General features: G+C 37.7%; 1 protein-coding gene across 2 annotated transcripts in view; it reads right to left on the bottom strand.

The window, feature by feature from the left end:
• SPAG16 (sperm associated antigen 16) overlaps nt 1–27,838 on the bottom strand; it is a 1,005,436-nt gene that overhangs the window by 960,454 nt on the left and 17,144 nt on the right. Inside the window, exons 2-6 of one of the 2 annotated variants that reach the window (XM_075529251.1) lie at nt 24,968–25,014; nt 23,175–23,270; nt 13,264–13,314; nt 12,149–12,267; nt 5,823–5,976 (exon numbers count right to left, since the gene is read on the bottom strand). In XM_075529251.1, the coding sequence (XP_075385366.1) occupies nt 5,823–5,976; nt 12,149–12,267; nt 13,264–13,314; nt 23,175–23,270; nt 24,968–25,014 (467 nt within the window). Of the gene's footprint in view, nt 1–5,822; nt 5,977–12,148; nt 12,268–13,263; nt 13,315–23,174; nt 23,271–24,967; nt 25,015–27,838 lie in introns of those variants that run through there. The other variant, XM_075529250.1, reaches the window with a different exon arrangement.

A 27,838-nucleotide genomic window follows, 5' to 3' on the forward strand; every position in this document is an offset into this window, starting at 1 on the left:
TTTATTATATAAAGGGCAATTGTACATTAAGAAAGCATCCCAACCCAGTCCAGTCCTAGCCCATAAGTTCAATATCAGCGCATATGTCCTATAGCAATCTATAAAATCCTTTTCAGACTCATGAGACACATGCAATGATGCTGAATACAGGATGATCACAAGCCAGTGGGTAGAAAGCATGTGGATCCGGTGGCATTGTAAGCATCTCAGCACTGGCAGTGGTCTCCACGTGGCTCCTCCAGCTCCCAGGGCACGGATCAATCAGTGTAGCACCATGTGTCTTATCAACAGAGGGTCTCCAAGGGAGTGAGGAGAGAGAATGTGTTTCCCACCTCCAAGAAGGACATTCCAGGAGTTCTCAGAATTCTCAGGAGAATCCAGGCCCACACAGAGGCCTCATTGGCTCTGATCCGATTCACAGACTAGACTCCACCCTTTCACTCTTGATCCTCTCAAGTGCCAAATTGACACCAGATTATGTAACGATCATACTCACTTTATCAGATAATTTTGTCATCATTTAGCAGCCTACATTTTCCTATTTACCTGCACCAGAGTTGGATGTCTTTACCATATATTTTTCTTATGTTCAAATTTCAGTCAAAGTAATTCTTGATGAGAATGTTATATAATTGACAGTTCTTTTATTATGTCCTTATGAATAAATTAATTTAACCCAATAAAATTAATATGGTAAAATGTTCCATATGACTAAAATAAAATCATTATTCAACCAATTAAAGATCAATGTTCATTATGCTCTTAACCATAAAAGAAAGGGCTATACTCATGTCTGGAGAAATACCTTTTTCATTTAACAAGTAATTACCTAAACCCTCAACCTGGAAACCTTATGAGCCTGATTATTATCTTTATCTCCTTCATGTTTATTTCTGAAAGTCATTGAATTAAATTGATCTTCAGAAAAGCTGAGGACTCTGATCTTTTATAGAATTCAATTTCATAAATGAAAGCATTTTCCTCAATATTATTTCACATTTAATATTCATTTTCTGTATGTTTATATTTCCTGGATATTTAAAAATATTTATCATTTTTAAATGATCGATTTAAATTTTCTACTTAGTAATTCCAGTAAGTATTATTTTCTCCCAAATCTGAAGGCTCTCAAAAACCCCTTTAGAGCCTGTATTATATTTCCTTAAGTAAAGGAAGATTTGGTTTGATAGCAAGTTACTTAAATTTTCATGAATTCAAAATGAGGTCTAGTCCAAAAGAACACTGTCATCCTACATAAACAGATTTCCCATTCTCGTAATCTGTGTTGTTTTTCTTCAGAGCACTAACCACCACTGGTAAGCTATCTGGTACCACTGCCAATATCCGCATGAAGTCGGGGGCTGCCTTACTGGAGCTACCAATGAAGCAGAAGTAAACGGAGTCGGAGCTGCATACAGAATGCTGTGTCACAGACCCTGAGAGAGGAGAGTGATGAGCTGACACCCACACGTAGGGACATGATGAATAGCAGAACAAAGTGCTGCTCTCTCCTGTGCTGTTTTCCAGATCCTGAATACCCATTGTTCAGCCCATTGCTCAAGGTCTTCCATCAGTCCACCTCATCACTGGTTGTCTTTATTTCTCCTACCACACATGATGCCTTCTTCCGCAACTGGTCTTCCTGATGGCACGCCCCGAGGAAATAGAACAAGAGTCTCACCAGAGGAACTACTTGGTTGTATTCTAACACCCCCGATTTGTTCTAAGTGCCCATGTCTTCATCAACATCACAATTCAAAAGTATCAATTCTTCTGTGTGTGTTTTTCAATCCCACTTTTAAATGAGATTTATAAAGCCCTGACTTGCTTCAGGAGCACCTTGATGACTATCAGTGTAGCAACTTCGTTTCTTAAGACTTTAAGGAAGTGTTTTAGAGTAGACTTATTTTTTGCAATAAAATATTTGATTTAATGACAACTGTTTCCAGGGGTATTGATTGTTGATCCGTGTACACTGAAATCCGTTTCTCTTCATTTATTATTATGGGATGGCGGGGGGAGACTACTAAATTGGGGAAAGAGTACTTAATGTCCATCCCTGAAGGCCAATCCAGTAGAGTAGGCAAGTGGAAACTAGAGGACACACTAAAGTCCAAGTACATCAGTGTAATTAAGAATGAAACATTCATTGAGAATTTTTTCTGTACCTGAAGTCTGAAAAGGTGTAAAATGATAGTAATAAAGAAAACAAGGCCAAACAAACAGTTTAGCTAATGAAACTACAATAGTTATTTGTAGACATCTTTGTAAACATAAATCTTTTGGCATGCTACCTAGCAATTAAAGCAGAGTTTATGTCCTAAATATGGAAGGCATAATTCTTAGCAATAATTTTCTAGTCTTCAAACAGCAATCAGTCCTCTGCTAATTTAAGATAAAATCCTAAGTCTCTTCATTTAAAAAGCACTTAGTCCACAATCCAATAGAAAACTGAAGTTATATTCTTTGTCCGGTGAGAATATCAAACAAGTGTCCAGTATGCAGCAAAATGTTACCTTATGTGTACCTATAACTTTTAAACAGTACTATTCTTTCTTCCTCTTGAGCATATACAAAGAAATATCCCTAACAGCTACTCCCCAAACTATTTACATTAGAAAAATTTTACATCTGAAGCACATTTGTTGAAAACCTTTGCTGTTTTTAAATTGGTGATGCTGACAAGGTAGAAAATGGTAATAACTTGCTTTAATTATAGAATTTCAGATAATATTTTAGAATTAATATTCCTGCTTCATTTGGTCCCCCATGCTTCATCACTGCTGAACTTCAAAATATTAAATATGTGATAATTACCAAAAAATCAAGGGATAGAGCCTTTAGAGATACTGTTATTAATACATTGAGATAGCTGGCATTTTCAAAGCACTCTGTAATTTTTACAGCTACTTAGATTTCTCATTTAGTTATCACATTAGTCCCTAGGAGTTAATAATATTATGTATAATTATACCATGTTTAACAATAAGAAAGCTAATTCATAGCAGACTATTGGAGAATATGTACTTGAACTTGAAATTTAGAATTCTTTCACAGCAACTCTCCCCCAAATACATATTAACTGTACAGTTGCATAATTCATCTGATTGTTCTATATATAGCATTCAATGCTACCAGTACATTCAAGGGCAATACATGACCTGTCTGCAAGATTATATTTTGCATATTAAAAAGTCATAATGGCATGGTGGTTTATGAGCTAGGCTGCTCATTGAGAACTCACCCATTCAAAACCACCAGGTGCTCTGTGGGAGAAGATGGGGATTTCTAGTCCCATCAAGATTTACTGGGCCAGTTCTACTTTGTCCTTTTGGGTTGTTTTGAGTAGGAATTGACTCAATGGCAGTAATATGTTTTCTTGGATTATTATTATAAAATTATTTAACATCAACATTTATTTAAACAATAGCCTAATCTAAAGAAATAGCAAACATTTTGTCAAAGTCAATAAAGGGAATCTCATATTTATAACTAATTCCTGTTAGAAAAATATCCTCACAAGTGAGATTGAAAACTCTTGTTAAGGAAGGCAAAATAATTTGGGACAATCCTATAGCAAGGCAGAAAATGATAATACCTTGAAATAGCAAGACAGATGAATCTCTGGATTATTTTCCCCCAAAACTTCACTCTGCATTTTCTGAGCAGGTTTACAATAGAACATAGCTACAGAGACATACTCACCAAGAGGTAATGTGAAAACATGAATTCAACAAATGAATAACTAAGAGGCACGAGAGGCCTGGTGGCTCAGTGTGTTAAGCATTAGGGAGCTACCCTCAAGGTCTGTGGAAGAAAGATGAGACTGTCTGCCCCACTCACCTCTGTGAAACATTTTCAGCCGAATAATAGACAAATCCAGAAGGGGAACACATGGCTACTGAAGTGTGCGCATCTTAAAAATATCAACCATTTAAAGTCAAATAGCAGAATTTATCCAAGGTCAAAGTTCAGGAGGCTTAGAGAAGGACGAGGAATAAAAACATAGGGATAACTGAGATAAGTGGTGGTACATTGAGGTGATTCCAGGGGTGAGTTGAAGCACAATGTGTATCAACTGTTTAATGTAAAACTGATTGCTCTGTAAACCTTCACCTAGTTTACAATAAAAGGTGTGCTTTGTTTTATAGATCTACAGTCTCACACATTTTAAGGAACAGCTCTATTCTTTCTCTACAGTCCTTATACGTAGGAAGCAACTCGAGAGCAGCAGGGTTTTGGATCAAGGGCAAAGCATCTTTTCTTCAGATTTACCATGTCATGCAGATTAAATCAAATGATACATTTATTTTCCTATTTGTAAGCATGTGTATCAAATGAGATAAGACTTGAAAGATATCCATAAGCCACTGAAACTAAAACTAAAATCAGATATTTTAGCAAACACAAATAAGAGACAGACTTCATTTGAGTTTACCTGTTTTAATCATGGTTCCTTTTTAACATTATATTAATTTGCATGGATAATAGTTTATATACTTATTAAATAGTATTATTAAATAATATTCAATAAAAATCCACTAATCAACCATAAATATTTAATGTGACTGGGGAAAATCTCCTTGCAGAAAGAGGATATATCTATTCAAAAGAAAATTAGCAAACTCAAGCAATAATTCAGAGGAAATCAGGAGCTGAAACAGTATGCCAGACAGCACTCTGAAAACTCTGTCGTGTCAAATTCCCAGCACATCCATTAGGGGTCTGCACAAAATCACAGTGAGCATCAGGGCAAACAGTACAAACCACTTCTGAGAAATGGAACCAATAATAGAAAACACCCTGGTTCCAAAAACATATCACTCTTGTGGATCATCATGCACGGCTTTGTGAAACGTAAATATAAAATGTACATTCCTCAGAGAAAATGTTCTATCTATGCATATAATAACTGAATCATACAAATTATCCCTTTACTTAGAGCCACCTTTTAAAAGTAGGAGTTTACTTTAGAACACACCTAAACGTCTATTAAGGCCTCTAAATGTTTCCTCCATTGCACAATCAAAACTGCTATTTCTATGCATTTAACTTTTTTAGAAATATTTTAAAAATATGTTCCTAATAAGATTCTTTAATAGAGAAAGCTCTTCTAAACACGTTTAATAAAAATGAGTGAGTACGTGAAGTGTGAACTCTCTGAGGCCTATACTGAAGGAGTGATCTTCCAACCAGTACAACCTGAGAGGTCTAGATTCACCCAAGTCAGTACTTTCACATTGTTGTCTTATGCAGAACAACACTGGCTGTTTATCTAAATTTGCTGAAAATTACAGACCTTCCATCAATTGTTTTAAGAAGAAAAATGCACAGAGATTTAGTTTCAAACTGCTAGCTTTCTCATCTATGCTAAATGTGTGCTAGGAAATTACAGAACAAAATTTCCAAGGGGGAATTTCCAAATCATGAAATTCCTATACTAGGAATAAAGTAGCTCCTTTTCTCTCTACTGTCTATAGAGTTTATTATTATTTCAGATATTAGCTTATATTCACAGGGGAACATTTCACAACTCAAGAAAAGATCATCAAAATTCATAAGTAAGAAAATATTGGATCACAAATTCCATTTCCTTCACAACCCTCCGCATGCTACTCTTGTCAGTGAACGAGTTTTGTGAATCCCAGTCATCATTTCAGTTAATCTGTTGGTAAAGTCTTTCACAGACTTTCCAACCAGAACTTAAATATGAGTCAGCATTCCAGAATGCATGCTCTAGTACATCCACCAGCCTTCCCACATTTCTCTCCTTCAATTATAATTTTTATTACATCAAAATAATATATATATTTTAATGGCCATTAAAAGATAACATACTCAGCTGCCTGTTTGTAGTGCTTCAATTCTTTCTTCAAAGTTCTGTTCTCATTTTCTAAAAGCATATTCTGGATGTAGACATCTGGAACATTCGCAGAATTTCTATGTTCAGCTGTCCCCTTCTGCATTATTTCATACCTATGATAAAATCAAACAAGAAGGCTTTTTGTATCTTACAACATGACATCTAAATAGAAGCCAGTTTAGCACTGAAAAACAGCAATAGGTTTATTGCTAAAGGGAGAAGTAGTTGTGCAGTACTTATTGAGAGTTGGTAATGCATACTACACAGTAGTCAGTAATGCAAAAATGCACACAGAGCGCATGCATACATAAGGAGCTTTTTAAAGAGGCAAGCTAATTCTAGGTTCTAGTTTTATAAAATAACCACCCCCATAAAGTTGTAACTCCACTGCCCACATCTGAGTAATTACTCATGATGTCAGATTTTATTGGCTGCAAGAAGGAATATTAATCTTTTTTATAAATTAAAGAAGTGTACTCTTAAATTTCTATCTCTTCTATAATTAATAAAATTAAATTAGTGGTGAAATATAATTAGCTGCTCTTTTACCTTTGGAGGAATTTTTATTACCACCCTACTTTCAGTGCATCATAAGAACGAGTCAAACTAGATAAAAAAATGATTGAGTAAGAAACAGAAAATAGAAAGAAAAAGAAAAATAATCTATGTTCAAAACATTTGAAGAATGTGAAGAAAATGTAGGGCAAGAGTATAAATGGCAAACAAAGGGAAAAACAAAGAAGAAGAATGTACTTTGAGGGTGAATAAATCCTAACTGTTAGCAGCCAAGAAATAAGTCAGTGGAGGGAAGGAGATAGATGACATATGCTCACATAAAGGTATTATCAAAGAGCAGAGATGCTCTTGTGGGGGTGGAAGCCCAGGAAAGAAGATGAGAACTTCTTCATTTAGAAAATATTCCAGTGAGCCCATAAATCAATGGAAGATTCTCGTTTCCAATAAGGAAACCTGGTGCACAATAATCAAGCAGCCAGCTTTGAACCTAGAGATGTGTGGTTCAAATCCACCAACAGCTAGCTCCTGCGAAAAAGATGTGGCAGCTTGCTTCCAGAAAGACGTACAGCCTTGGAAACAGTTGTACTCTTTCCTATAGGACCCCTATGAGCCAGAATTAACTTGAGAATAATGGTTTAATTACTAATAGAGAGATTCAAGACAGTCCAAGACAACATGGCTCTATATAACTAAACGGTCTACTTAATAAGGGGGAAAGGCTTTCTTCTTTAGGGGCAGAGGGAATTTCTGAAGATTTTGCTTCCCATCAGAAAATGTGTCCTATGTAAATAAAGTTCTAAAATTCCTATTTGTGTAGGGGAAACACGTGACCTAGAGACCACGGTATCTAGCATGCAGTTTGATTTTATGTTTTCTATATTATAATCCCCTTCTATGATTACCAAACTTCCTGAAAGTTTCTTTAAAGCGAGAGCCTGGTTTCAGCTCTCTGTGTAGAGGATGAGGAAAGGACCTGGACCAGTGGTGGTGGAAGTAGCACTAAGGAAGAGAGACTTGATTTGGTAAAAGGGCGACTCCACAGGAACAGAGTGGGGATGTGGAAGAAAGAAAACAACAACCAGGACTGGTTACGGGAAACAACTTGATTTACTGCAGTAAGGCAGAGTGAACCTTAGACAAAAGGGTGCTCTTAGGGGCTGGAATAGTGTAGGACAAATGGCATACCAGGAAAATGAATCAACAATGAGTCAGAGACAGAAAAATTACTGAACTGGAAGGCAAGTGACCTCCTCCTTGGCTGTGGCTCTGTCCAAATAACCTGTCTAACATGACGTGGCTGGGTTGATCATCTCTAAGGTTACCTCCAATTGTAATTTTCTAAGATTTAATGCAAGTCCTGGTAACACAAATGTTTAAGTGTTTGACTGCTAACTGAAACATTGATGGTTCATGCCTACCAAACAGCTCCATGGGAGGGTGACCTGGCAATGGGCTTCCTTCAATATTTAAGCCAAGAATAAATCCTGTTGGGCAGTAGTGCTCTGTCACATGGGGTTAGTATGAATTGTAATCAATTGGACGACACCAAACAGCAGGTCCTTATACTAAAACCTTTGCTCCTAGAGGAAAATGTCTAAAGTACGGACTAGGTTATATTTATATCACTTATTCACTTAAAACCCTCTAAAATGTTCACATCAATTTATAGATAAGGTCAAAACTCACAAATTGGTAAAAGACTAATTGACATCATTGCTTTTCTCACCTAAATGGCATACTGCATTCTCTCTTTTTAAACTCACAAAAAGCTAACTTACACAGTAGAACCTCAGACCTCAACGCTAATCCATTCTAGAAGGAGCATCAAGATGTGATGCAGTAGAGGTCTGAATCAATTTTCCCATCCATAAGAAATAACTGTATGGATACTCTCAATATTGGTCCTGAGGGGTTTATTTGTTACGGATTCCCTGTTTCCAGCTTTTATCAGTACACATGTACATGCTCTGGTCAAGCCAGACTTGTAAAGTAGAATTGGGGTCAAAATGGGGAGGAGGTGCCAAGCACTAAAGAACTAGAGTAAAATTGTATGTTTCATCGGTGCTATACTACACTCTGACTGGCTCATCTCTTCCTTGTGACCCTTCTGTAAGGGGATATCCAACTGCCTATAGATGGACTTTGTGTTTTTACTCCGCACTCCCCCTCATTCAAATAGTAAGATTTTTTTGTTCTGGGTCTTTGATGCCTGATACCTGATCCTATTGGATGCCAAGGTTTGGTTCGAGCTCAGAAGCAAAATTTTCTCAACATTTGCATTGAAATTTGAACATGTTGAGTACTGATATGGTCGAGTACCAGGGTTCTACTGCATAATCTTCCTAAATTCAAGCCCCACAAAGTTGCTATCATCTCTACCACTCTCTTCGGCAACCCATCATATCATGACTACTTCCCTAATTAACAAATAAACAACAAAAATCAAACCCATTGACAATGAGTCAATGCTGACTTATAGCGACCATATTGATCAGAGTAGAACTATCCCGGTGAGTTTCCAAGACCGTTACTGTTTATGGGAGTAGAAAGCCCCATCTTTCTCCCATGGAGCGGCAGGTGGTTTTGAACTGCTGATCTTGCAGATCATAGTCCAACGCTTAACTGCTACACCGGCAGGGTTCCCCTCCCTCATTGGTGTTGGTCATATTAATGAATACATAAAGTTTATAATGTGTTACTGGATTTGATATGAGGCACCCTAGTTTTCTCCTTCCATTAGTTGTACATTCCCCACCTGGGAGAACCCCCAACTCTGTAACTCAACATTATTCAGTTATGCTACAGAAGGTGGCATTATTTCTCAATAGCCATGACTACCTGCCGAACAGAGCAAATTCAAATATCCGTCCGGTCAATGCAAAGTCTAATTTCCCTGTAGCACTGCTCTTTTCTATGCAGGTTTTAAATTATAACAAATAATTCTGGTACATATTTCAGATTACCAAAAATTAAAACCAAAAATGTCATGGAGATTATGCTTGAGCATTTACTTATTTAAGGATCATCTATTACTAATGATATATAAATATATTTAATCAAATTGTCTGATAATATATTTTTCAAAAATATACTTAAAGTACACCACTGTATTTCCTTTTATGTAACACCTTCTTTAATTTTGCTCCTAGGGAAATTATTACACATAAAGAATATTTCTAAATGGACATAAAAGTTACTAGGTGTCAGGGAATCAATTTTAAAATCATAGCCACCATGAAACAGAGTAGAACTTTCCCATAGGATTTTCTAGACTATTATCTTTACAAGAGCAAACCACAGGGTCTTACTTCAGAACAGCTGGATAAGTTCAAACTACCAGACCACTTAACCATAACCTGGAATAAACCCATGGTAACAAAGTTTTAGCAATTTATAGAGCAATTACCTACCACGTGCACCAATATGTATTACGGCAGCTGAGAATTTTGATGCAGAGGAGCAGATAGTAAATATTTTAGATAATATTATTCACCAACAGAAAAAAGCTTGTGGATTACCAAAAAACTTGTGGGTGATCTCATATAATTAACTTTGTCAATCAAATGCACATCCCGTAAAAGATAACTCAGGATTGTGTTACCAAAAAGCTTTACAAACACGGCAGCCAGGTATGGCTCAAGAATTTTCATTTTCAAAGACTGATAATTAATGCATTTGCTATTTAATAGCTGAAAGAATAAAATTGAAATTTTACCACCCATGGTTTTTTTTATAAATTGATAGTAGAGAAATTCATTTGTCTGTGTCTTAAGATTAAGTGAATTCACAATGATGTTTTCTAAGTGTTTTTCAGTAATAAAAACATTTTTAGTATTTAATATTTCTATGCAGAGTCTATAAAAGTTATTACCCCAATTTTAAAGGTTTCATATGATATAGAATATTGAGCAATCTCATTACAAATTAACAGCAAAGAAACTGGATGACATTATTTGAACTACAGTATTACTAGGTCCACTTAATAAATGGGTTATTTAAATAAATTTAACCTTATGATTATAAGCATATTATAATATGCTTGCTTAGAGATTCCACAAAACCTAATAATGCTGTATTTTGCAAAATTTAATTTCATTGCTTCAGACTGATTACTAAGCCTAACAATTACATGACTGCTCGGACTTGTTGCGGTGCATATATTATCCAGACATGCAAGAACTCTATGTCCTAAGACCAAGGCATCAAGCAGATACACACTGCTTCGGTCAGGGCTGACAGAGAGAGAGGACACATTGCAAAGCAGCCAAGACCTCTTGCTAATGGGATTCAGATCAGAGTGGCAGCAGGCAGTGATGCTATGCTTGAAGAAGGCAGCTGACCACGTCATTTTGAGTGTGTATCTGCCACCATCTTTGAAGGGCACTGCTACTAGCTTACTACTTAGGCCAAAAACCCACATACCAGCAATCTGGTTGCTATGCATACATATGCTCCGTTGGCAATGATGAACCTGTTTTGAACAAGGTCAAACCCCTGCCTAACAAACACTCTCAAAATAAAAAAAGGGGATACCAGACTTAGCTTTCATTTAATTAATATTATAAATTCATCATTTACCTACTATTGTAAAAATGTACTTTCTAGGCTATTTGTAAATGTACAATTTCCAGATCTTAGTTATATGTAACTGTACAATTTCTTAGTTATATGTAAATGTACAATTTCCAGATTGGATAGGAAAAGTATTATTTTTCAACCACTGAACTTGTTCACTTTCTTAAGAGTGCATTAACTAAAACTGCTTCTGCTCATTAAATTTATTAAATCATTAAATGTGCAATTTCAAATAATGAAAACGTATTTGTTGTATATGCAGGGTCTCAGTAGATGAGAACAAAAGAGAGCAAAATTTACAAATTACTTTATAGTAGAATTATTAGAAGCTACAAATCACTAATATTTAAAATTAAGATTTAGGGTAAAAACATTCTAAGCATTTTATTAATACCTCTATCTATAATATGTAATATTTCATATATTATAGTACTATTAAATATATAAAACTTACATTTTCATAGTCAGTCATAAAATAATATATTTTTTAAGAATGTTAAGAATCTGAGGATGTGCACAAGTGATATTATTGCTATAGCAGAGGATCAAGCTTATATTTTAATGCCCAGCCATTTAATAATATCTTTTAGAGAATGTTAATCTGAGAACATGCCTGGTGATACCTCTGATGTAGCAAAGGAATAAAAATAGCATGCTGACTGAATTTCCTAAGCAATAAGCTACTTAAATGTTCAAATTACAAGAAAATCTTGCATTTGGGTGAATTTTAAAAGTGCATTTATACTTCTAAATGAAAGAGTATTCATAGAAAACCCATTAATAAATACAAGTCATTTCCCTAGAGTAAAACAAGCAGGCAAAGCAGCATTGTTAGTCTAATGCAAGAAACAATATTCTTAATAATTGTGCAGAAGATATGAAAATATTTCCTATCTTTCTGCTGTATGTACTAAATTTCCAGATTTTGAAAATCGTCCAAACTTGAATATTTGAAAGAGCTACTTAATAAAGACTTATTTGTAAGCATATTTATTCTATATGTGCATGGTTGGGTGAGGGGCGTATTATACGCATGGCTGTAATTTGATGTTGTTTGAAGGACAGGGATCAGAAAAGTTTCCATATGTCTCATAAATGGAATCACTTCAAAGTCCTTCAAAATAGCTAAAATGTGCATATTAGATAATGTCAGCATTTCTGTAAAAATACCATTTATCCACAAAAATTATTTACCATTCTGTTTGAAAGCAATCAAGTGTTCGACTCATTCCCATTTTAATCAGGAAATTGCAGACAAAGTCTTCTATTACTTCTGGTTCTGTTTGCTTCAGAGGGATAACTTCTTTCTGATCCTGAAATTTAAATCTGCCATTATTTCATTATAATGTATGAAAACTTGAGTCATTCATTATTAAAAAAAAAATGTTTGTTGAGTGCTACCTGGAAGGGTCTATGTTAGTCACTGGAGATAAAGGCCAAAAAGAAGCCAAACTTTTCCTGACAAAACTTATCATCAAGTGGGTGGAGACAGAAAATAATGAAAGCATTTGTATTATGGCAGACAGTACTAAAACGTATGAGGAAAAATAAGGCTGAGGATGGAAGACAACAGGACAGACCAGTGTGCAGAGCTGGGTCTTTAAAATGCACAAGGTGGTGAAAGAAGACCTCGCAGATAAAGTAATATACATGCACAAATCTAAATGAAGTGCTGTTTGAGTCATGTTCCAGTTATTTGCATCAAGTGCTGCAAATTTCCTGAGGTAAGAATATGATTGGATTGTTTGATGGTAATGATGGAGCCAAATGGCCCATTCAATTCCATGTAAAAAATCAAAAACAAAACCAAATGTGAGCCTTGTGACTTTTCTTAATTACTATCTTTATATGAAGAACTACAAGAGGCTTGATATTTATTTTACAACAATTTTTAAAACACTATAGGAAAAACATTGTATAATGGAGACACCTTATCATCCAAATTCATGGGTGAGTGAAAAAAGTTTATTAGCTAGACTAGGGAAAAGCCAATTGTTTCTGTGAACAAAGTGTGCTGGAATAATGCAGCTTCCATGGCCATCCGCTTATATATGGTCTACAATTGTTTTTGCACTATATGGCAGAGTTAAGTAACTTTTTTTAAGAGAATTTTATTGGGGGCTCTTAAAAGTCTTACATCAATTCTATCAGATGTATAAGTATATATATTGCCATCATTCTTTTCTAGACATTTACTTTCTATTGAGCTCTTGGATTCAGCTCTTTTTTCCCTCCCCCACCCCACCCCCACCCTCACCCACCACCCTCATGGCCCCTTGATAGATTATAGATTATTAGTATTTTCCTACCTCACACCAATCGCTGTCTCCCTTTCCCTCTGGTTTCTGTTGTTCTTCCCCCTGAAGAAGGGTGTGTGGTTATGGGTTATTCATGGTGATTGATACCCCCCTCCTCCCGACCTCTCCCCCACTTCCCCATGCCCTTTTGATATCGCTATTCCCATTCCTGTCCCTGGGTTTCATGTGTGGTGAGTTTTATCTCTTGCCTATACTGATGTACATGCTCCGATTCAGTCAAGTGGGAAGCAGCACTGGGGTCATGATAGGGCAGGGGTGGGGTGGGGTGAGGAAGCCTCAAGGAACCAGAGATATAATTCATTGGTGCTCTACTGCACCCTGACTCACTCATCCTGTCTGTGTGACTGTGGGGGGATTTTCCATTGTCTACAGATACGCTGTGTCTCCACTCCAACTCCCCCTCATACTCATCTACACGTTTTCATTTGTTTGCTTGTTGTGAATCTTCTGATGCCTGCTACATGGCCCTGATGACACTGACTTGCGTGCTTCTTCCATGTGGGCTTGTTGCTTCACTGTTGGATGGTGGCTTGTTTAACGTCAAGCCTTTAAGACCCCAGACGCGATATCTTTTAAGAGACGGGTACCATCTTAGTAATTCCTCTCAGTGAGATTTGTGTTGCTCTAATATGCACCTCCATGATGTTGGTTTGTATTCCCGAGCTGTTCTCCTGTCTATGGTGCTGTTGCTCACTACTCCACTACCCCCATCACCTTCTCCCCCCAAGGCCCTCAGGGGCTGTTGGCCATGTTGCTTTCTCCTCAAGCTTGCTTCCCATATCTGACTTATATATGTAAGGAAACCAGCAATGCCTAAACAATAAGGGGGAAAAAAGGTTGAAAAAAAGAGGGAATAAAACATACATAATTCCATGTCTGTCAGCTAGCCTTTATGAATTTCTCCCCACTTGTCCTAGGGAAGTTCCGGGGGCTGCCCCTCCTAGCCCAAAGTCTATTTTGGTGGCTTTTTAGGGGCTTGGTGGATTGGTTTTGCTCCAATTTCTGATGTTATGCTCCCTTCTTGGTTTATCCCGCTGTAGGGGATTCAGGCCACATTATCTCCCCACCATGGATGCCCATTATTGTCTTCTGTCGCAGTATGCTCCAGTTAGGGGTCAACGTGTCTTGAGCTGTTGGTGGTCCTACAGTCCACTCTGTGCCTTAGCACCTCCACAGAGGGACATCATCCTCTGGGCTTGGCGTGCCAATATGAAGTCTCATTTGACTGTCCCTTTCTCTTTTTCCTTCTTGGTTTGCTTCTGTGTGGGCAGGGTAAGCCGTCTCCTTCCCCCACCTTAGAGTTTAAGGTTGTTCTCTGGTGCGAATACGTCTGGGCAGGGGTCAGACTGGCTCTGGGGGGAGCCGGCCCTGGAGCCCAACCTTTTCATGCAGTTCTCCATGTGGCTACGTTGCCCTGTGGTTCGGTGCGCCATGGTGGGGTCTGTATGCCCATGCCCAATTCTGTGGAGACATAACCAGTACTCTCCCCCTGGGTGGGTTAGTGTCCTGATCCCCCCATGCCATCATCTCATCCCACCCCCTTTTCTCCCTCCTCTTTCTCCGCCTTTCTCCTCCTTTATGTTGGATTTGCAAGTACATCCTTGGGTTTGGTCTGACCTTCACCCAACTGCCTGGGTGCCTCCACTAGTATATTTTGAGATGTGTCTTTTCTTCTATACCTACTGTGCTGATTATACTCACCTAGGGCACTCATGTTATACTAGTCCTTTTGTGATTGGCTGATCTTGTTTAGCATAATTTCCTCCAACTCTTCCTATGAAACAATGTGTTTCATGTGATCGTCCATTCTTTTTAGTGCTGCATAGTGCTCCACTGTGTATATATGCCAGAGTTTACTAATCCACTTGTCTATCGGTGGAAATTTAATTTGTTTCCATATTGGCTATTATAAATTGCGGTTCAATAAACATTGGGGTGCAGATGACTGGTCGTGTTTTATTTCTTACCTATTCTGGGTATACGCCCAACAGAGGGATAGTTGGGTCAAAGGGTAGAATGATTTCCATTTCCTTTAAATATCACCAGATTGCTTTCCACAGCGGCTATACATATCTATAAGACCACCCCAGCAGTAGAGGAGAATTCCTCCAACATTTGTGGCTCTCTGATTTTCTGAGTTGGGCTAACCTCAAGGGTGTTAGATGGCATCTGTGTTAGACGGGGTTCTCTAGAGAAACAAAACCAGGACACTAAGAATTTTGTACATATTTATATGGATAGATAGATAACCTAGGAAATAAACAGTTAACTAATCTATAAAGCAGTATAAGTAGCTCAGTGCAACTCACTTCCATGAGACAGCTAATGCACCAGCAGTCCTTCAAGTCTTGAGGGCAACGGGGTAGTCCTCCATGGAGCAGTTCAGGCTATCCAGCCACAGGCATCAAATAGCAAGCAGGTCACCAAGAGTAAGCCAGATGACAGGGTCCGACAGTCCTCAGCTCAAGAGATGTACTCTCCAGTATCATGGCGAAGGAGGTCTTGAAGGAAACTCAAGTTTCAGCAACACAGTCCATGGGTAGGTATCCCACAGATAGTGTAGCTTGCAAATGGAGTCACAGAGCAAGCAAGGCAGCCACACACTTGTCCAATGATCAAAGAGCAAGAGAGAGGGGCGCAAGGTTTGCTGAGCTATATCTCTTCGTCCTACAACCAATTTCACGTGTTCATTGGCCATGTTGGCACAATAAACCTACCTATCACAGTATCTCATGGTTGTTTTAGTTTACATTTCTCTTATGGTTAACGATCAGGAACACTTTCATGAGAAAGTTTATTGGCCATATGGGTCTACTCCCTAGTGAAATGTCTTTACAGTTATTTTGCCCACTTCCTCGGGAGGTTAACAGTTTTCCTCTTTTTGCAGGCCAAGAAGGTATTGTAGATTTTAGTAATAAGTCCTTTTGATGTGTCATTACTAAAAATCTTCTCTCAGTCTGGGGGTTGCCTTGTTACCCTCTTGGTGAAGTTTTCAACATGCACCAGTGTTTTATTCTTATTAAATCCCATTTGTCAATTTCCAGTTCACCTGTGTGTATACCCTCCCTATTGCAGTGAGCCTATGGATTCCCTGGGTCAAAGAGCTTAGGTTAGTCCTGATTCCTTCATTGATGATCCTGATGGTTTGGGGTTTTACTTCTAGGTCTCTGATCCACTTTGAGTTTGTTCTTGTGGAGTGAGGTAAACATATTTTTTCATTTTTCTACATGTGGATATCCATTGTGTCCAGCACCACTTGTTAAAGAGGACATCCACCTACCACTTGATGCTTTGGGGGCCCTTACTGAAGACCAGTTATCTATATGCTGGTGGATTTACTTCTGGGTTTTTTGTTCTTTTCCATTGGTCTACGTGTCTGTCGTTATGCCAGTGCCATGCTGTATTAACCACTGTGGCTGTGTAGCAGGTGTTAAAATCAGGTAAAGCAAGTCCTTTAGGACTTTGTCCTTCTTCTTGAGTTCTCTGCTAATTCTGGGCTTCTTCCCTCTCCATATGAAATTGGTGGTCAGTTTTTCCAATTCATTGAAGAAGGTTATTGGTTAAACTTATAAGGTGCTTAAACTTATAAGAATAGTGTTAAACTTATAAGGTGATTTGGGTAAGATTGACATGTTTACTATGTTGAGTCTTCCAATCCATGAGCATGGGATGTCCTTCCATTTGTGGATGTCACTTTTGGTTTCCTATAGTAGGGTCTTGTTGTTTTCCTTATTTAAGTATTTAGATTTTTTGTTTAAATATATTCCTAGGTATTTCAATTGTGAAGGGTACTGCCTTCTTGGTCTCCTCTTCCATGGTCTTGTCCGATGTATATAGCAAACTGATAGGCTTCTTTTGTTGATCTTGTATCCTACCACTCTGTCATAGCCCTCTATAGCTGTCAATATTCCCATTGTGGAGATTTGGGGAATTCCACTGCACAGGATCATGTCGCCTTGCAATTAGTGATAATTTCACCTCCTCCTCTCCTGGTTGGATAGCTTTAATGTCCTTCTGCTGTCTTATGTTGTTAGCTAAGACATCAAGTATGATATTGAATAGAAGTAGGAACAAGGGACATCCATGTCTGGTTCCCTTTTTCAGTGGGATTGTTTTCTTCTTTTTGCCATTGACTTTGATGTTGGCTGTTGGATTTCATAGATAGCTTATAGTAGCTTGAGGAATTTTCCTTTTATTTCTATCCTCATGCATGTCTTAATTAGGAATGGGTGTTGGATGTTGTCAAATTCTTTTTCTGTGTCTATCAATATTATTGTCTGCTTCTTATACTTTTTATCAATATGGTATATAATGATGGATTTTCAGATGTTAAACTATCCCTGCATGCTTGGGATAAATCCTACCTAATCATGGTGGATGTTATGTTTTATATACCTTTGAATGCTGTTGGCCAATATTTTGTTAAGGAATTTTGCATTTGTGCTCATTAGTGATATCGGTCTACAGTTCTCTATTCCTGTGGGATCCTTGCTCTGAGTTGAGTAACTTTAATTAAAGAAAAGGACTGACTCCAAACATTGCCTACATATTTTCCAATTATGTACATTTGCCTTAATCTTAATTAAGGAGATGACGTGAAAATTCCAAATAAAATAAGGTTGATGTTTTAAAACTGATTAAACTGTACTTTAAATGTGGTACTTATAGCCAGCGTCTCTGTAACACTCAGCAAACTACCTGTATGGTCTGGGAAAGAAGGCGGGGGAGGCACTGATAGATTTTTCCTGTAATTGTGAACAGGATGCATTGAATTGTCATATTGCTGGGTTTACAATGAGCACTATGAGAAGTAGGATCAGCGAAGGACCTTACTACCAGCATGAGCCCAGAGTAGAGCTTGTTCTTTGGACCTCAAAATCTTGCACAGTGAGCCTGCTTGATTTAGAAGACAGTTTTAGTCCCTGAAGAGTATCAGAGGAGAGGCGGCAGTAGCAGAATCAGTAGCCAAAGTAGAAGGCAGAGTAGTGGATATCCCAGCCCACAAAGCAAGTAAAGCTGAGTGCTTTGGGGTAGGAGGCTGGCTCGTAGAGTAGAAGCCTGTGGACCCTTAAGGAAGTTGGGCTTAATGACTCATGGAAATAGAGCTGAGTACCTTCTGGCTGAGGTTTACCGGGGTAGGGTGTTTCTGGGTATTTAAATCAGGAAGCTGGGTTTCGCTGACCTCCAGAGCTTAAGCTATATATTTTCTAGTTGAGTCTTTTTTTTTATTTGGAGGGTTGGGGGGGTATGTTCTGAACTTTTTAAAAATCATTTTATTAGGAGCTCACATACAACTCTTATCACAATCTATATATACATCAATTGTGTAAAGCACATTTGCACATTTGTTGCCCTCATCATTCTCAAAACATTTGCTTTCCACTTAAACGCCTGGCTTTAGCTCCTCATTTTTCTCCTCCCTCCCAGCTACCCACTCCCTCATGAACCCTTGATAATAAATTATTATTTTGCCTTATCTTACACAGTCCAATGTCTCCCTTCACCCACTTTTCTGTTGTCTGTCCTCCAGGAAGGAGATTGAATGTAGATCCCTGTAATCAGTTCCCCCTTTCCACCCCACCCTCCCTCTGCCCTCCCAGTATGGCCACTCTCACCACTGGTTCTGATGGGATCATCCATCCTGGATTCTCTGTGCTTCCAGTACCTATCTGTACGAGTGTGCATCCTCTGGTCTAGCCAGATTTGTAAGGTAGAATTGGGATCATGATAGTGGGTGGGGAACTAGAGGAAAGTTGTATTTAGGAACTAGAGGAAAGTTGTATGTTTCATTGTTGCTACCCTGCACCCTGACTGGCTTATCTCCTGACCTCTACCCTTCTGTATGGATATGTCCAGTTGCTTACAGGTGGGCTTTGGGTCCCCACTCTGCACTCCCCCTCATTCACAATGATATGATTTTTTTGTTCTTTGATTCCTGGCCTGGCATATTAATAGCCCCTGAAAGAACTCTGGAACACATCTTCACTGAACATTTGTATCCTGAGAATTTCTCACCTATATAGCAACCTGTTAACTTCCTTAATAAACTCTCTAATCGTGAGCATTGTCTGTGAGTTCTGTATGGCCATTGTACGAATTGTAGAATCTACATGGAAAAGTAGAGAATGCTGTTTGTGATGGAACACACCGACAGACTTTTATGTTTACTATGTTAAGCATGTAACTATACATAAATCATTTTAAACCTTTTAAAATTAATGATATAAAGCAAGAGGGAAGATTATAAGAATTTAAATAAAAATCGGTTGCAACTCATTTAAAATACTATACTTTAAACCTATTTCTAAAAACCATCCTATTGCGCTATCTAACAAACTACTGTATACACCTCAATTATAGGAACAAATCCCCTCCTTTAAAAACAAATGTAATAGATCTCCTTATGTAGCTACCTAGAAGGAATGATAGCCATTGAATTCATTGAACAACGTTGTGTTCTATGAGTTGGAGCGCCTGTTTATAAAGGAATATAGTCAATTCTGGCTACAAGCAATCCTCCTTCAGAGTTTTTCTCAATACTGAGTTGCCAGTTACTTTGTAAAGAAATAACTAGATTTCTAAATGGACTGAGGAAGTGTTCAAAATATTGAAAGATTGACATAGGGCAGAATATGGGATGAAATTCATCATATATTATTTTGAATTGGGGAACACAAGTGTATAACTAATAAGGACTATCACAATTTCCTTCCTATTTCTTAGTATAAAAAAAGGTTCCATAATTGGGAAATATATTCCTTCTTTCTTAATGAAGGTGCGAGGATATAAAGCATTTTAAAAATAGTTTTGCTATCATAACTAAATTATGGTCTACTTTAATGAGTTTTCAATTTTATAGGAATGCTATTAATTTTATATATTTCTACTCGGTTATGCATTTTTGATTGACCATTTCACATTGAATAACATGAGTTCAGAAACAAGATAACAAAGAAAGAAGTCCCACACCTCCCATCCTTATCCAGTCAGCAAAAGCTCAGAAACTTTGTATGTGTAAATAAACTAGCCTAAAAAAAACCCTCAACATTCTGCCATGAGTCTTAGAATCATGTTTAATATTCAAGCTGTCTTTTCTAACAATAGATGCTTTTTCTAAGCTAGAGGCCTCTTTTTTTTGTTTGTTTGTTTGTTAGGTTCCATCGAATCAGTTCTGACCATAGCAACCCTATGCAAAACAGAACCAACACTGCCCAATCCAAACCATCCTCACAACGGTTCCTGTGCACGACCCCACTGTTGGCAGTCACTGTGTTAATCCAGCTCGTGGAGGGCCTTTCTCTTTTTGTTGCCTGTCTCTGTACCTTAGAGAAGACATTCTCTCTCTGAGGTCCAGCTAGTATATGATATCTCAATCTATTCCCAAAGGTCTTTTTACTGTAGCCAAGGGGATTCGTGTTGGAATAGCTTATGTGTGGAGGGTTTCAATGCACACAATATGGAATAATCCTTACAATAGACCACCAGACACATACATGATTTAGGAAGCAATTTTACTTACAAGTTTCTGGGGGGGAAAAGCTGTACTGCCATTTTTGAGCAGCAATTCTTTAATACAATAATGAGCAGGTACCTTTAACCAACTGTGTCATTATGTGCTACCTGCCTGTCCCTGCTGAATCACCACTATTAGATACGCCACCTTATGAGGTCATAATCTTTAGCTTCTTCTCTAATCGTACAAAAACGTTATCTTCCTCATGGTCAGACAGGGCAGTCACTTTCCTCCATAGATCTTGAAATCTCACAAGTTCAGCCCATCTCAAGGCTTTCAATAAATTTCTAAATATTTTTGTAGAGTATGCACTTTCTCACTATAATAAGCAAAAAATGTACACACTAGTGTATTGGTGGAATTCTGTAAACAACAGCAATATCATAGGAGTTGGAGGAAGGCTTGTAGAACGCTAGGAAAACTTTGCGACTATTTTTCTTTTGGATACTAACTCGAACATCACCTCTGTTTCCTGCTCAGCAGCCAGATATAAATGGCAGAAGCTATTCCAGCTGTGTCTTGTGTCCCCTGGCTCAGGAGTAAATAGAAAGTGCTTTATTAACAAGACGTGTCATTTTCCTCTTTGGATGTGAAGGACTAAGTCAAAGTACTGATTCCCTCCACCTTGTAGGTGTTCAGAGAGGAGGAGCAGTGCTTCGCACCACAAGGTGAACTAAGAAGCCTTTGGGCTTTCAGAGCAGGGGTGGGCGTTTAGATACAGGCGAGATCACTGCCATGAGAAACTGGGTCATATAAAGACACCTATTTGAGATGTTTGTAATTTGGAGCCACATACATGCTCAGAGAAAAACAGATTCCTAAAACAACAACTAAACTCACTACCATCAAGTTGATTCTGACTGATAAGACACAGTAGAACTACCTGTGGGCTTCTGAGACTATAAATACCTCCTTCCTGGATTAGAAATCCTCATCTTTCTCCAGGAGAGTAACTGACAGGTTTAAGCTGTTGGTTTTGCAGTTAGCTGCCCAATGCATAACCAATTTAGCACCAGGTCTCCTATTCCCTAAGAGACATGAGTATTAAGTTGTTTCCTTGGATGTCTACAAGTTTAGTGAAAGCATGCTTAAAGATTACTCTATGCAGGGAATCCAAGACAGATGATCCCTTCAGGACCAGTGGTGTGAGTGGCAATCCCGGGAGGGTACAGGGAAAGTGGGGTAGAAAGGGGGAACTGCATACAACCTCCTCCCTGGGAGATGGACGACAAAAACGTGGGTGTAGGGAGACATCAGACAGTGTAAGATGTGAAAAAATAATAATAATTTATAAATTATCAAGGGTTCATGAGGGAGGGGGAGCGGAGATGGAGGGGAAAAACTGAGAAGCTGGTACCAAGGGCTCAAGTAGAAAGCAACTGTTTTGAGAATGATGAGGGCAACAAATGTACAAATGTGCTTGACACAATGGATGGATGTACGGATTGTGATAAGAGTTGTACAAGGCCCTAATAAAATGATTTTTTTTAAGTTTACTCCATGAAGACTTTTTTGTTATTGTTTGTCACCCTAATGGCATTTCTTCCATCTGTTCACAAAACAGATTGTAGAACATGTATAAAATACCAAATTCTATACACAACTTGTAATGGTAAATTTTGAGTGCTAAGTTAATTAGGCCAGTTATTTAGTCAAATGCTAATATACTGTGAAGGTTTTTGTAGATGTGTTAACCTTAACTAAATCAGTTTTATTTATATTTACCTTAAATAAAGTATATTACCCTCTATAATGGGGCTTGACTTAATTCCACAATTAGAAAGCTTTAGGAGCAAAAAAGGAGGTTTCTCTGAGAAGAAAATCTGCTACTACAGTGTCCACTCTTGCTAAGTTTTCCACGTGCCATACAAATATCAGACTCACAGCTACAATATCAAATTCTGACTAAATTTTCAGCCAGGCATGCTATCCTAGAAACCTATAGATATGAATCGGCTTGCCTTCACAATCACAAGAGTCAATTCCTTAAAATGAATTACACATACACACATGCAAACACGTGTGTATGTGCTCAGGCGCACACACAAGCACATGAACACACTCACAAATATGTATCATGCTGATTATGCCTTTTTGGCAAACTTGACAAATACATGAGTGGTAAAAAAAATCCTTGGAGTAATGTGAATGAGATTAAACAAGCAGAGTTCTGAGAGCAAACATCACTTACTGTAAAATCATGCAAGAGTCGGTATGGTGTGAAGAATTATAATCTAGAAAAGTGTATCTGACCACTTGCCCACAATGAAGGCTCCATGACAAATGTGGATCTGAATGCACCAGAGGTGCACGCTTCGGGCAGTAAGAAAGGTAAGAATCTGTGGACACGTCTCCCAAGCTACAGACTAGTTACGCTCAACACTCGCACCAGAAGAAAAGCATCTGAAGTCTGCTCTTGGACCATCTCAATTGCTTGAGCCAGATCTTCTTCCCCTTCTGGAATGCTGAAATTATCATCTGGTATCTAAATCAAAACCAAGAACAGATAGGAATATCACTGGATTTTACTTCAAAACTGTTAATCTTCACAAGAGGAAGCAAAAGAACAAAGAAATACAAAGACACCAAATTACTCTAAGATCTATGAAAAATTAGTAAGTAACAAGCAGGCAGCTGTCCCTGAAAACATCACTCATTTCTAATAAATGTGAGATTAATTTATCGGCAATAGCTTTTATCTAATAGCAAATGTATTCTTGCACCTCTGTCAGAAGAAAAAAGTGCTGAATGTCATCATTTAGTCTATATCCAATGTTTTTAACTCCATCATTACCTTTTTCATGATTTCTGGCAACTGTAAATCTCTAAAGTCCACTGCTTGATCAACTCTAATGTTACTGATAGTAGTTAATGAAGATTGCATGCTTCCTATGAACCAATGACCATTCTAAACCTTTTACATGCATTACCTCATACAGTAACGTCATGTGATATTATCTCCATTTCACATTTTACCCCCAATAAAATTATTTATTTTAAAAAAACAGATGGAACATATTCTCTCTGAGCCTGCTGCTCTCTTATAATGTCCATAATTATGGTAGAATAAATTTCCATCATTTTAAGTGAGAAAATGTGGGGGGAGGTCAGATGTTTACAGACATCCCTGAAGGCAATCACTGCCAGACTGCTGTCTCGTCAGACAATAGATTAATGGTCTCTATCAGTTGGGCCAGGGAATAAGCCAAACCAGCTCTGTGACATCCAAGGTTGGGCTGCCATCCTGTATCTACATGTATACCCCCAATACCTCCTCTTCCTATTACATGGATACCCCTAGATCACCCCTCCCATTACTGTATTACCTATAGCACAACCTGTGACATATGTCTTCACCTGTAATTAGGGGGCTTGCATGTCCCCAGAGAACATAGAGAACACAAAAGCCTGGGCTAGCATTAAAGACTCTCTCTCCCTCCACGTGGACCACCAACCGGGGCTGAGGTGAGCATGCTACCATGAGTTGTGTCTGACTCCATTATTTCAATACTTCTCTTCTATCTCTCATGATCTCTATAACTTTACTATGATCTTTACTTATTATCGCTGTACAATTGCGCCTACCGGACCCGTGATGATGTGTTAGGGCCTGGCTTCCCCTGGGAAGAAAAAAAAGAAACAAACAAACAAAGCAAAAGTGCTGTATTTTGTACTATTTATTCTCCACCAAACACACAAATTGTAAGGCTCCCTTTTGCAGTCTCCTCACTAATTGTGACATCTAAGAGTGACTTGACTCCTTGAGGTTCAGAAGCAATGACAGGCTCCCAAGGCACAATCCATTAAGGGAGTGCTTTGAAACAGGAACCACCTCACACAGAAGCACAAGCCCAGTGGAGCCCTGGTCTCCTGCTGAGTAGTGAGACTCTGGAAACCCCTTCCCAGAGCAGACTACAGGAAGTGCAATGTCTGCTGGACAGGACAGTTTGGAGCATGGGTCCCTAAATATCAAAAGAGTCAGGTTTATTAATCAATTTGAATGCTCAAATCATTGCATCATATCTCACTCCTAACCCAGCTGATATTATTATCTAAATTCAGTTGAAACACTAGCACTCTAAGGAGGCAAAAAATGTTTGCATGCTTCAAAAAATAAAATGAACATTTATAGGAATGTCAGCAATGAATTTATAGAGTCCACATCTAAAATGAGCAAATTACCTCTTCGTATCCATAATCATCTTCAGATGACTCAGTTATGGTGACTTCTGTAGAGCTCGTCAAGTTTCAATCTCAAAAATATGAAGAGTAGTAAATTTCAAATTGATTTCATCTTAAAATACTTTATTGAATCTAATATGTCAGGCCAGGAAGTTAGTCGTTTTATAGAACACAAGCTATTTTGCTTTTAAATTTTCCTTCCATTACAACCTGTATATCCCAAGAGATGTTTTAAAACAAAACTTTTAATTTATTCTTTTTTAATTATTGTTCACTACAGCGCAAATACGTGAAAAACTTCACTTCTATCTTCTATTTATTTTCTGGTGATTTATAACTAGATTCTAAGGACTCCATTTGGCTCATAAGATATGCAGAGTATTATAATACTAATTAAATGATACAAAATATAAAGGGGCTCCAGAAAGTTTGTGGGGAAAATAGAATGAAAACATAAATTTTTCCATGAAAAGATAATGAACAGAAAAAGTGTAACAGTAAGATTTAAAATTTATCTGAAGCCCTGCTTAATTTTCCTGAACTATTAAGTCAATTATTCACTATTGTGTTACTTCCTTCTTTAGAGACCTGGTGGCATAGTGGTTATAAGTTGGGCTGCAATCCACATGGTTGGCAATTCAAAACCACCAGCAACTCCTCAGGAGAAAGACTGGGCTCTCTACTCCCGTAAACAGACTCAGAAGCCCACAGGGGCTGCTATGGGTGAGCATTGACTTGATGGCATGAGTTTATTGTAGGAATTTTAAAGTTAAATGTCTTTGATAAAGAAGGAAAACTAATTTTAAGCTAAAACAATAATCATAATTCAGCATCTCATAAATGCTTGAAAACATTAAAATATCAATGGAAATTATTCTAACTAAAAAATTCTAAAAGTAATTCCCAAAGTATTGCCATATAAAAATTACATGTTATTCTAGTTACAAATGAAGATAAAATTTTCAAGATGAACCCCTCAGGGTGGAGGGAAGGTGGAGTGGAAAGGGGGAACCAATTACAAGGATCTACATATAACCCCCTCCCTAAGGGACAGACAACAGAAAAGTGGGTGAAGGGAGACATCAGGCAGTGTAAGACATGACAAAATAATAATAACTTATAAATTATCAAGGGTTCATGAGGAAGGGGCTGGGTAGGGGGGTAGGGGGAAAAATAAGGGCTCAAGTAGAAAGAACATGTTTTGAGAATAATGATGGTAACAAATGTACAAATGTGCTTGACACAATGGATGGATGGATGGATTGTGATAAGAGTTGTACAAGCCCCCAATAAAATGATTTTTAATTTAAAAATATGTTAAAAATACTGAGAAAAGTCACAGAAAAAATGATATGAAAATAATAATTATTTATAAATTATCAAGGGTTCATGAGGGTGGGAGAATGGGGGAGGGAAGGAAAAAAGAGGAGCTGACACCAAGGACTCAAATAGAAAGAAAATGCTTTGAAAATGATGTTGGCAGCAAATGCACAAATGTGCTTGACACAATGGATGGATGGATGGATTGTGATGAGTTGTCTGAGCCTCCAATGATTTTTAAAATGTCTTTACATTAAAAGAAATCAACAAAGCAGTAACACTATATTGTTTGTTGGTTGACTGATTGACATTATTTTTATGTGGTACTGACTTACTTATGCCACATTTAAAAGGTGTGAAAATAAGAACTTTAATGTACAGTTATGGTTATGAAAATTAAAGATGACATTAATCTACTTTGCATTTTGCTGCAAGTTATAAGAAAGTGCCTCTGTTATTCATTCTCCTGTTAGTTGAAAGTGTCTATAAGAACTTGAGCTTTCTATAATAATATGAGAAATCGTAGTTTATAGAAGCCAGATGCTGTTCTGGGTGTCTGCCATTTCATCCTCATCCTGCTGGTGAGGCTGGAACTAGTATTATCTCCCATTTTATAGATCAGGAATCAGAGACAAGGTCTTATAGCTAAGATCTAACAAACTGGGAATCAGTCCCATAAGTTCTGTCTTCACTGTTAAACTGTGTGTCCTGTGCACATTCCTGAATGAGAGTCCTTTCTTCTGTCCACACAGTTGCCTCTTGATCCATATACAGCTTCTTCATGAGCAAAATGAATAGTTAATAAACACAAGTATACCTCTTTCTGGTATTCTCTACTTTCAGTCAACATCCATCTCATATCAGCAAAAATATCCCATTTTCCATGTCCTCTTCTAAATCCAGTCCGAACCCCTAGCAGCTCCCTGTCAAAGCACTGCAAATTTTTATTTGTATGTGATAGCAATGATACAGTCTGTAATTTGAGCATTCTGTTGGAGTCCCTTTCTTTGGAATGGGTACAAATATGAATCATTGCCAGTCAGTTGGCTAAGTAGCTGCCTTCAAAATTTCCTGTCACGGATATTGTTGAAATGTCTTGTTGAAATGTCTTAATTGGTATTCCATCATTTCTAGAGCCTTGTTTTTGGCTAATTCTTTCTGTGCAACTTGAACTTCCTTCAGGATCATTGGTTCTTGTTCATAGGCTAACTACTGAAGTGGTGGAATATCAACTAGCTCTTTGGTTACAGTGACTGTATATTCTTTCATCTTCTTTTAAAGTTTCCAGCATCATTCAATATGTTGTCTAGAGGAACTTTCAATATTGCAACTCCAGGTTTGAAGTTTTTTCTTTCAGTTTAGATATGCTAAGCATGTTTTTTCCTTTTTTATTTTCTAACTCTAGGTTTTTACATATTTTATAATAATATTTTACTTGTCTGCTCAAGCTGCCCTTTGAAATATTCTATTCAGCTCTTTGACATTATCATTACTTCCATTTGCTTTGGCTACTCTACAATTAAGAGCAAAGTACAGTGTCTTTTCTGACAT

This window comes from Tenrec ecaudatus, chromosome 13 (genome assembly GCF_050624435.1).
Source record: "Tenrec ecaudatus isolate mTenEca1 chromosome 13, mTenEca1.hap1, whole genome shotgun sequence".
Lineage (NCBI taxonomy): Eukaryota > Metazoa > Chordata > Mammalia > Afrosoricida > Tenrecidae > Tenrec > Tenrec ecaudatus.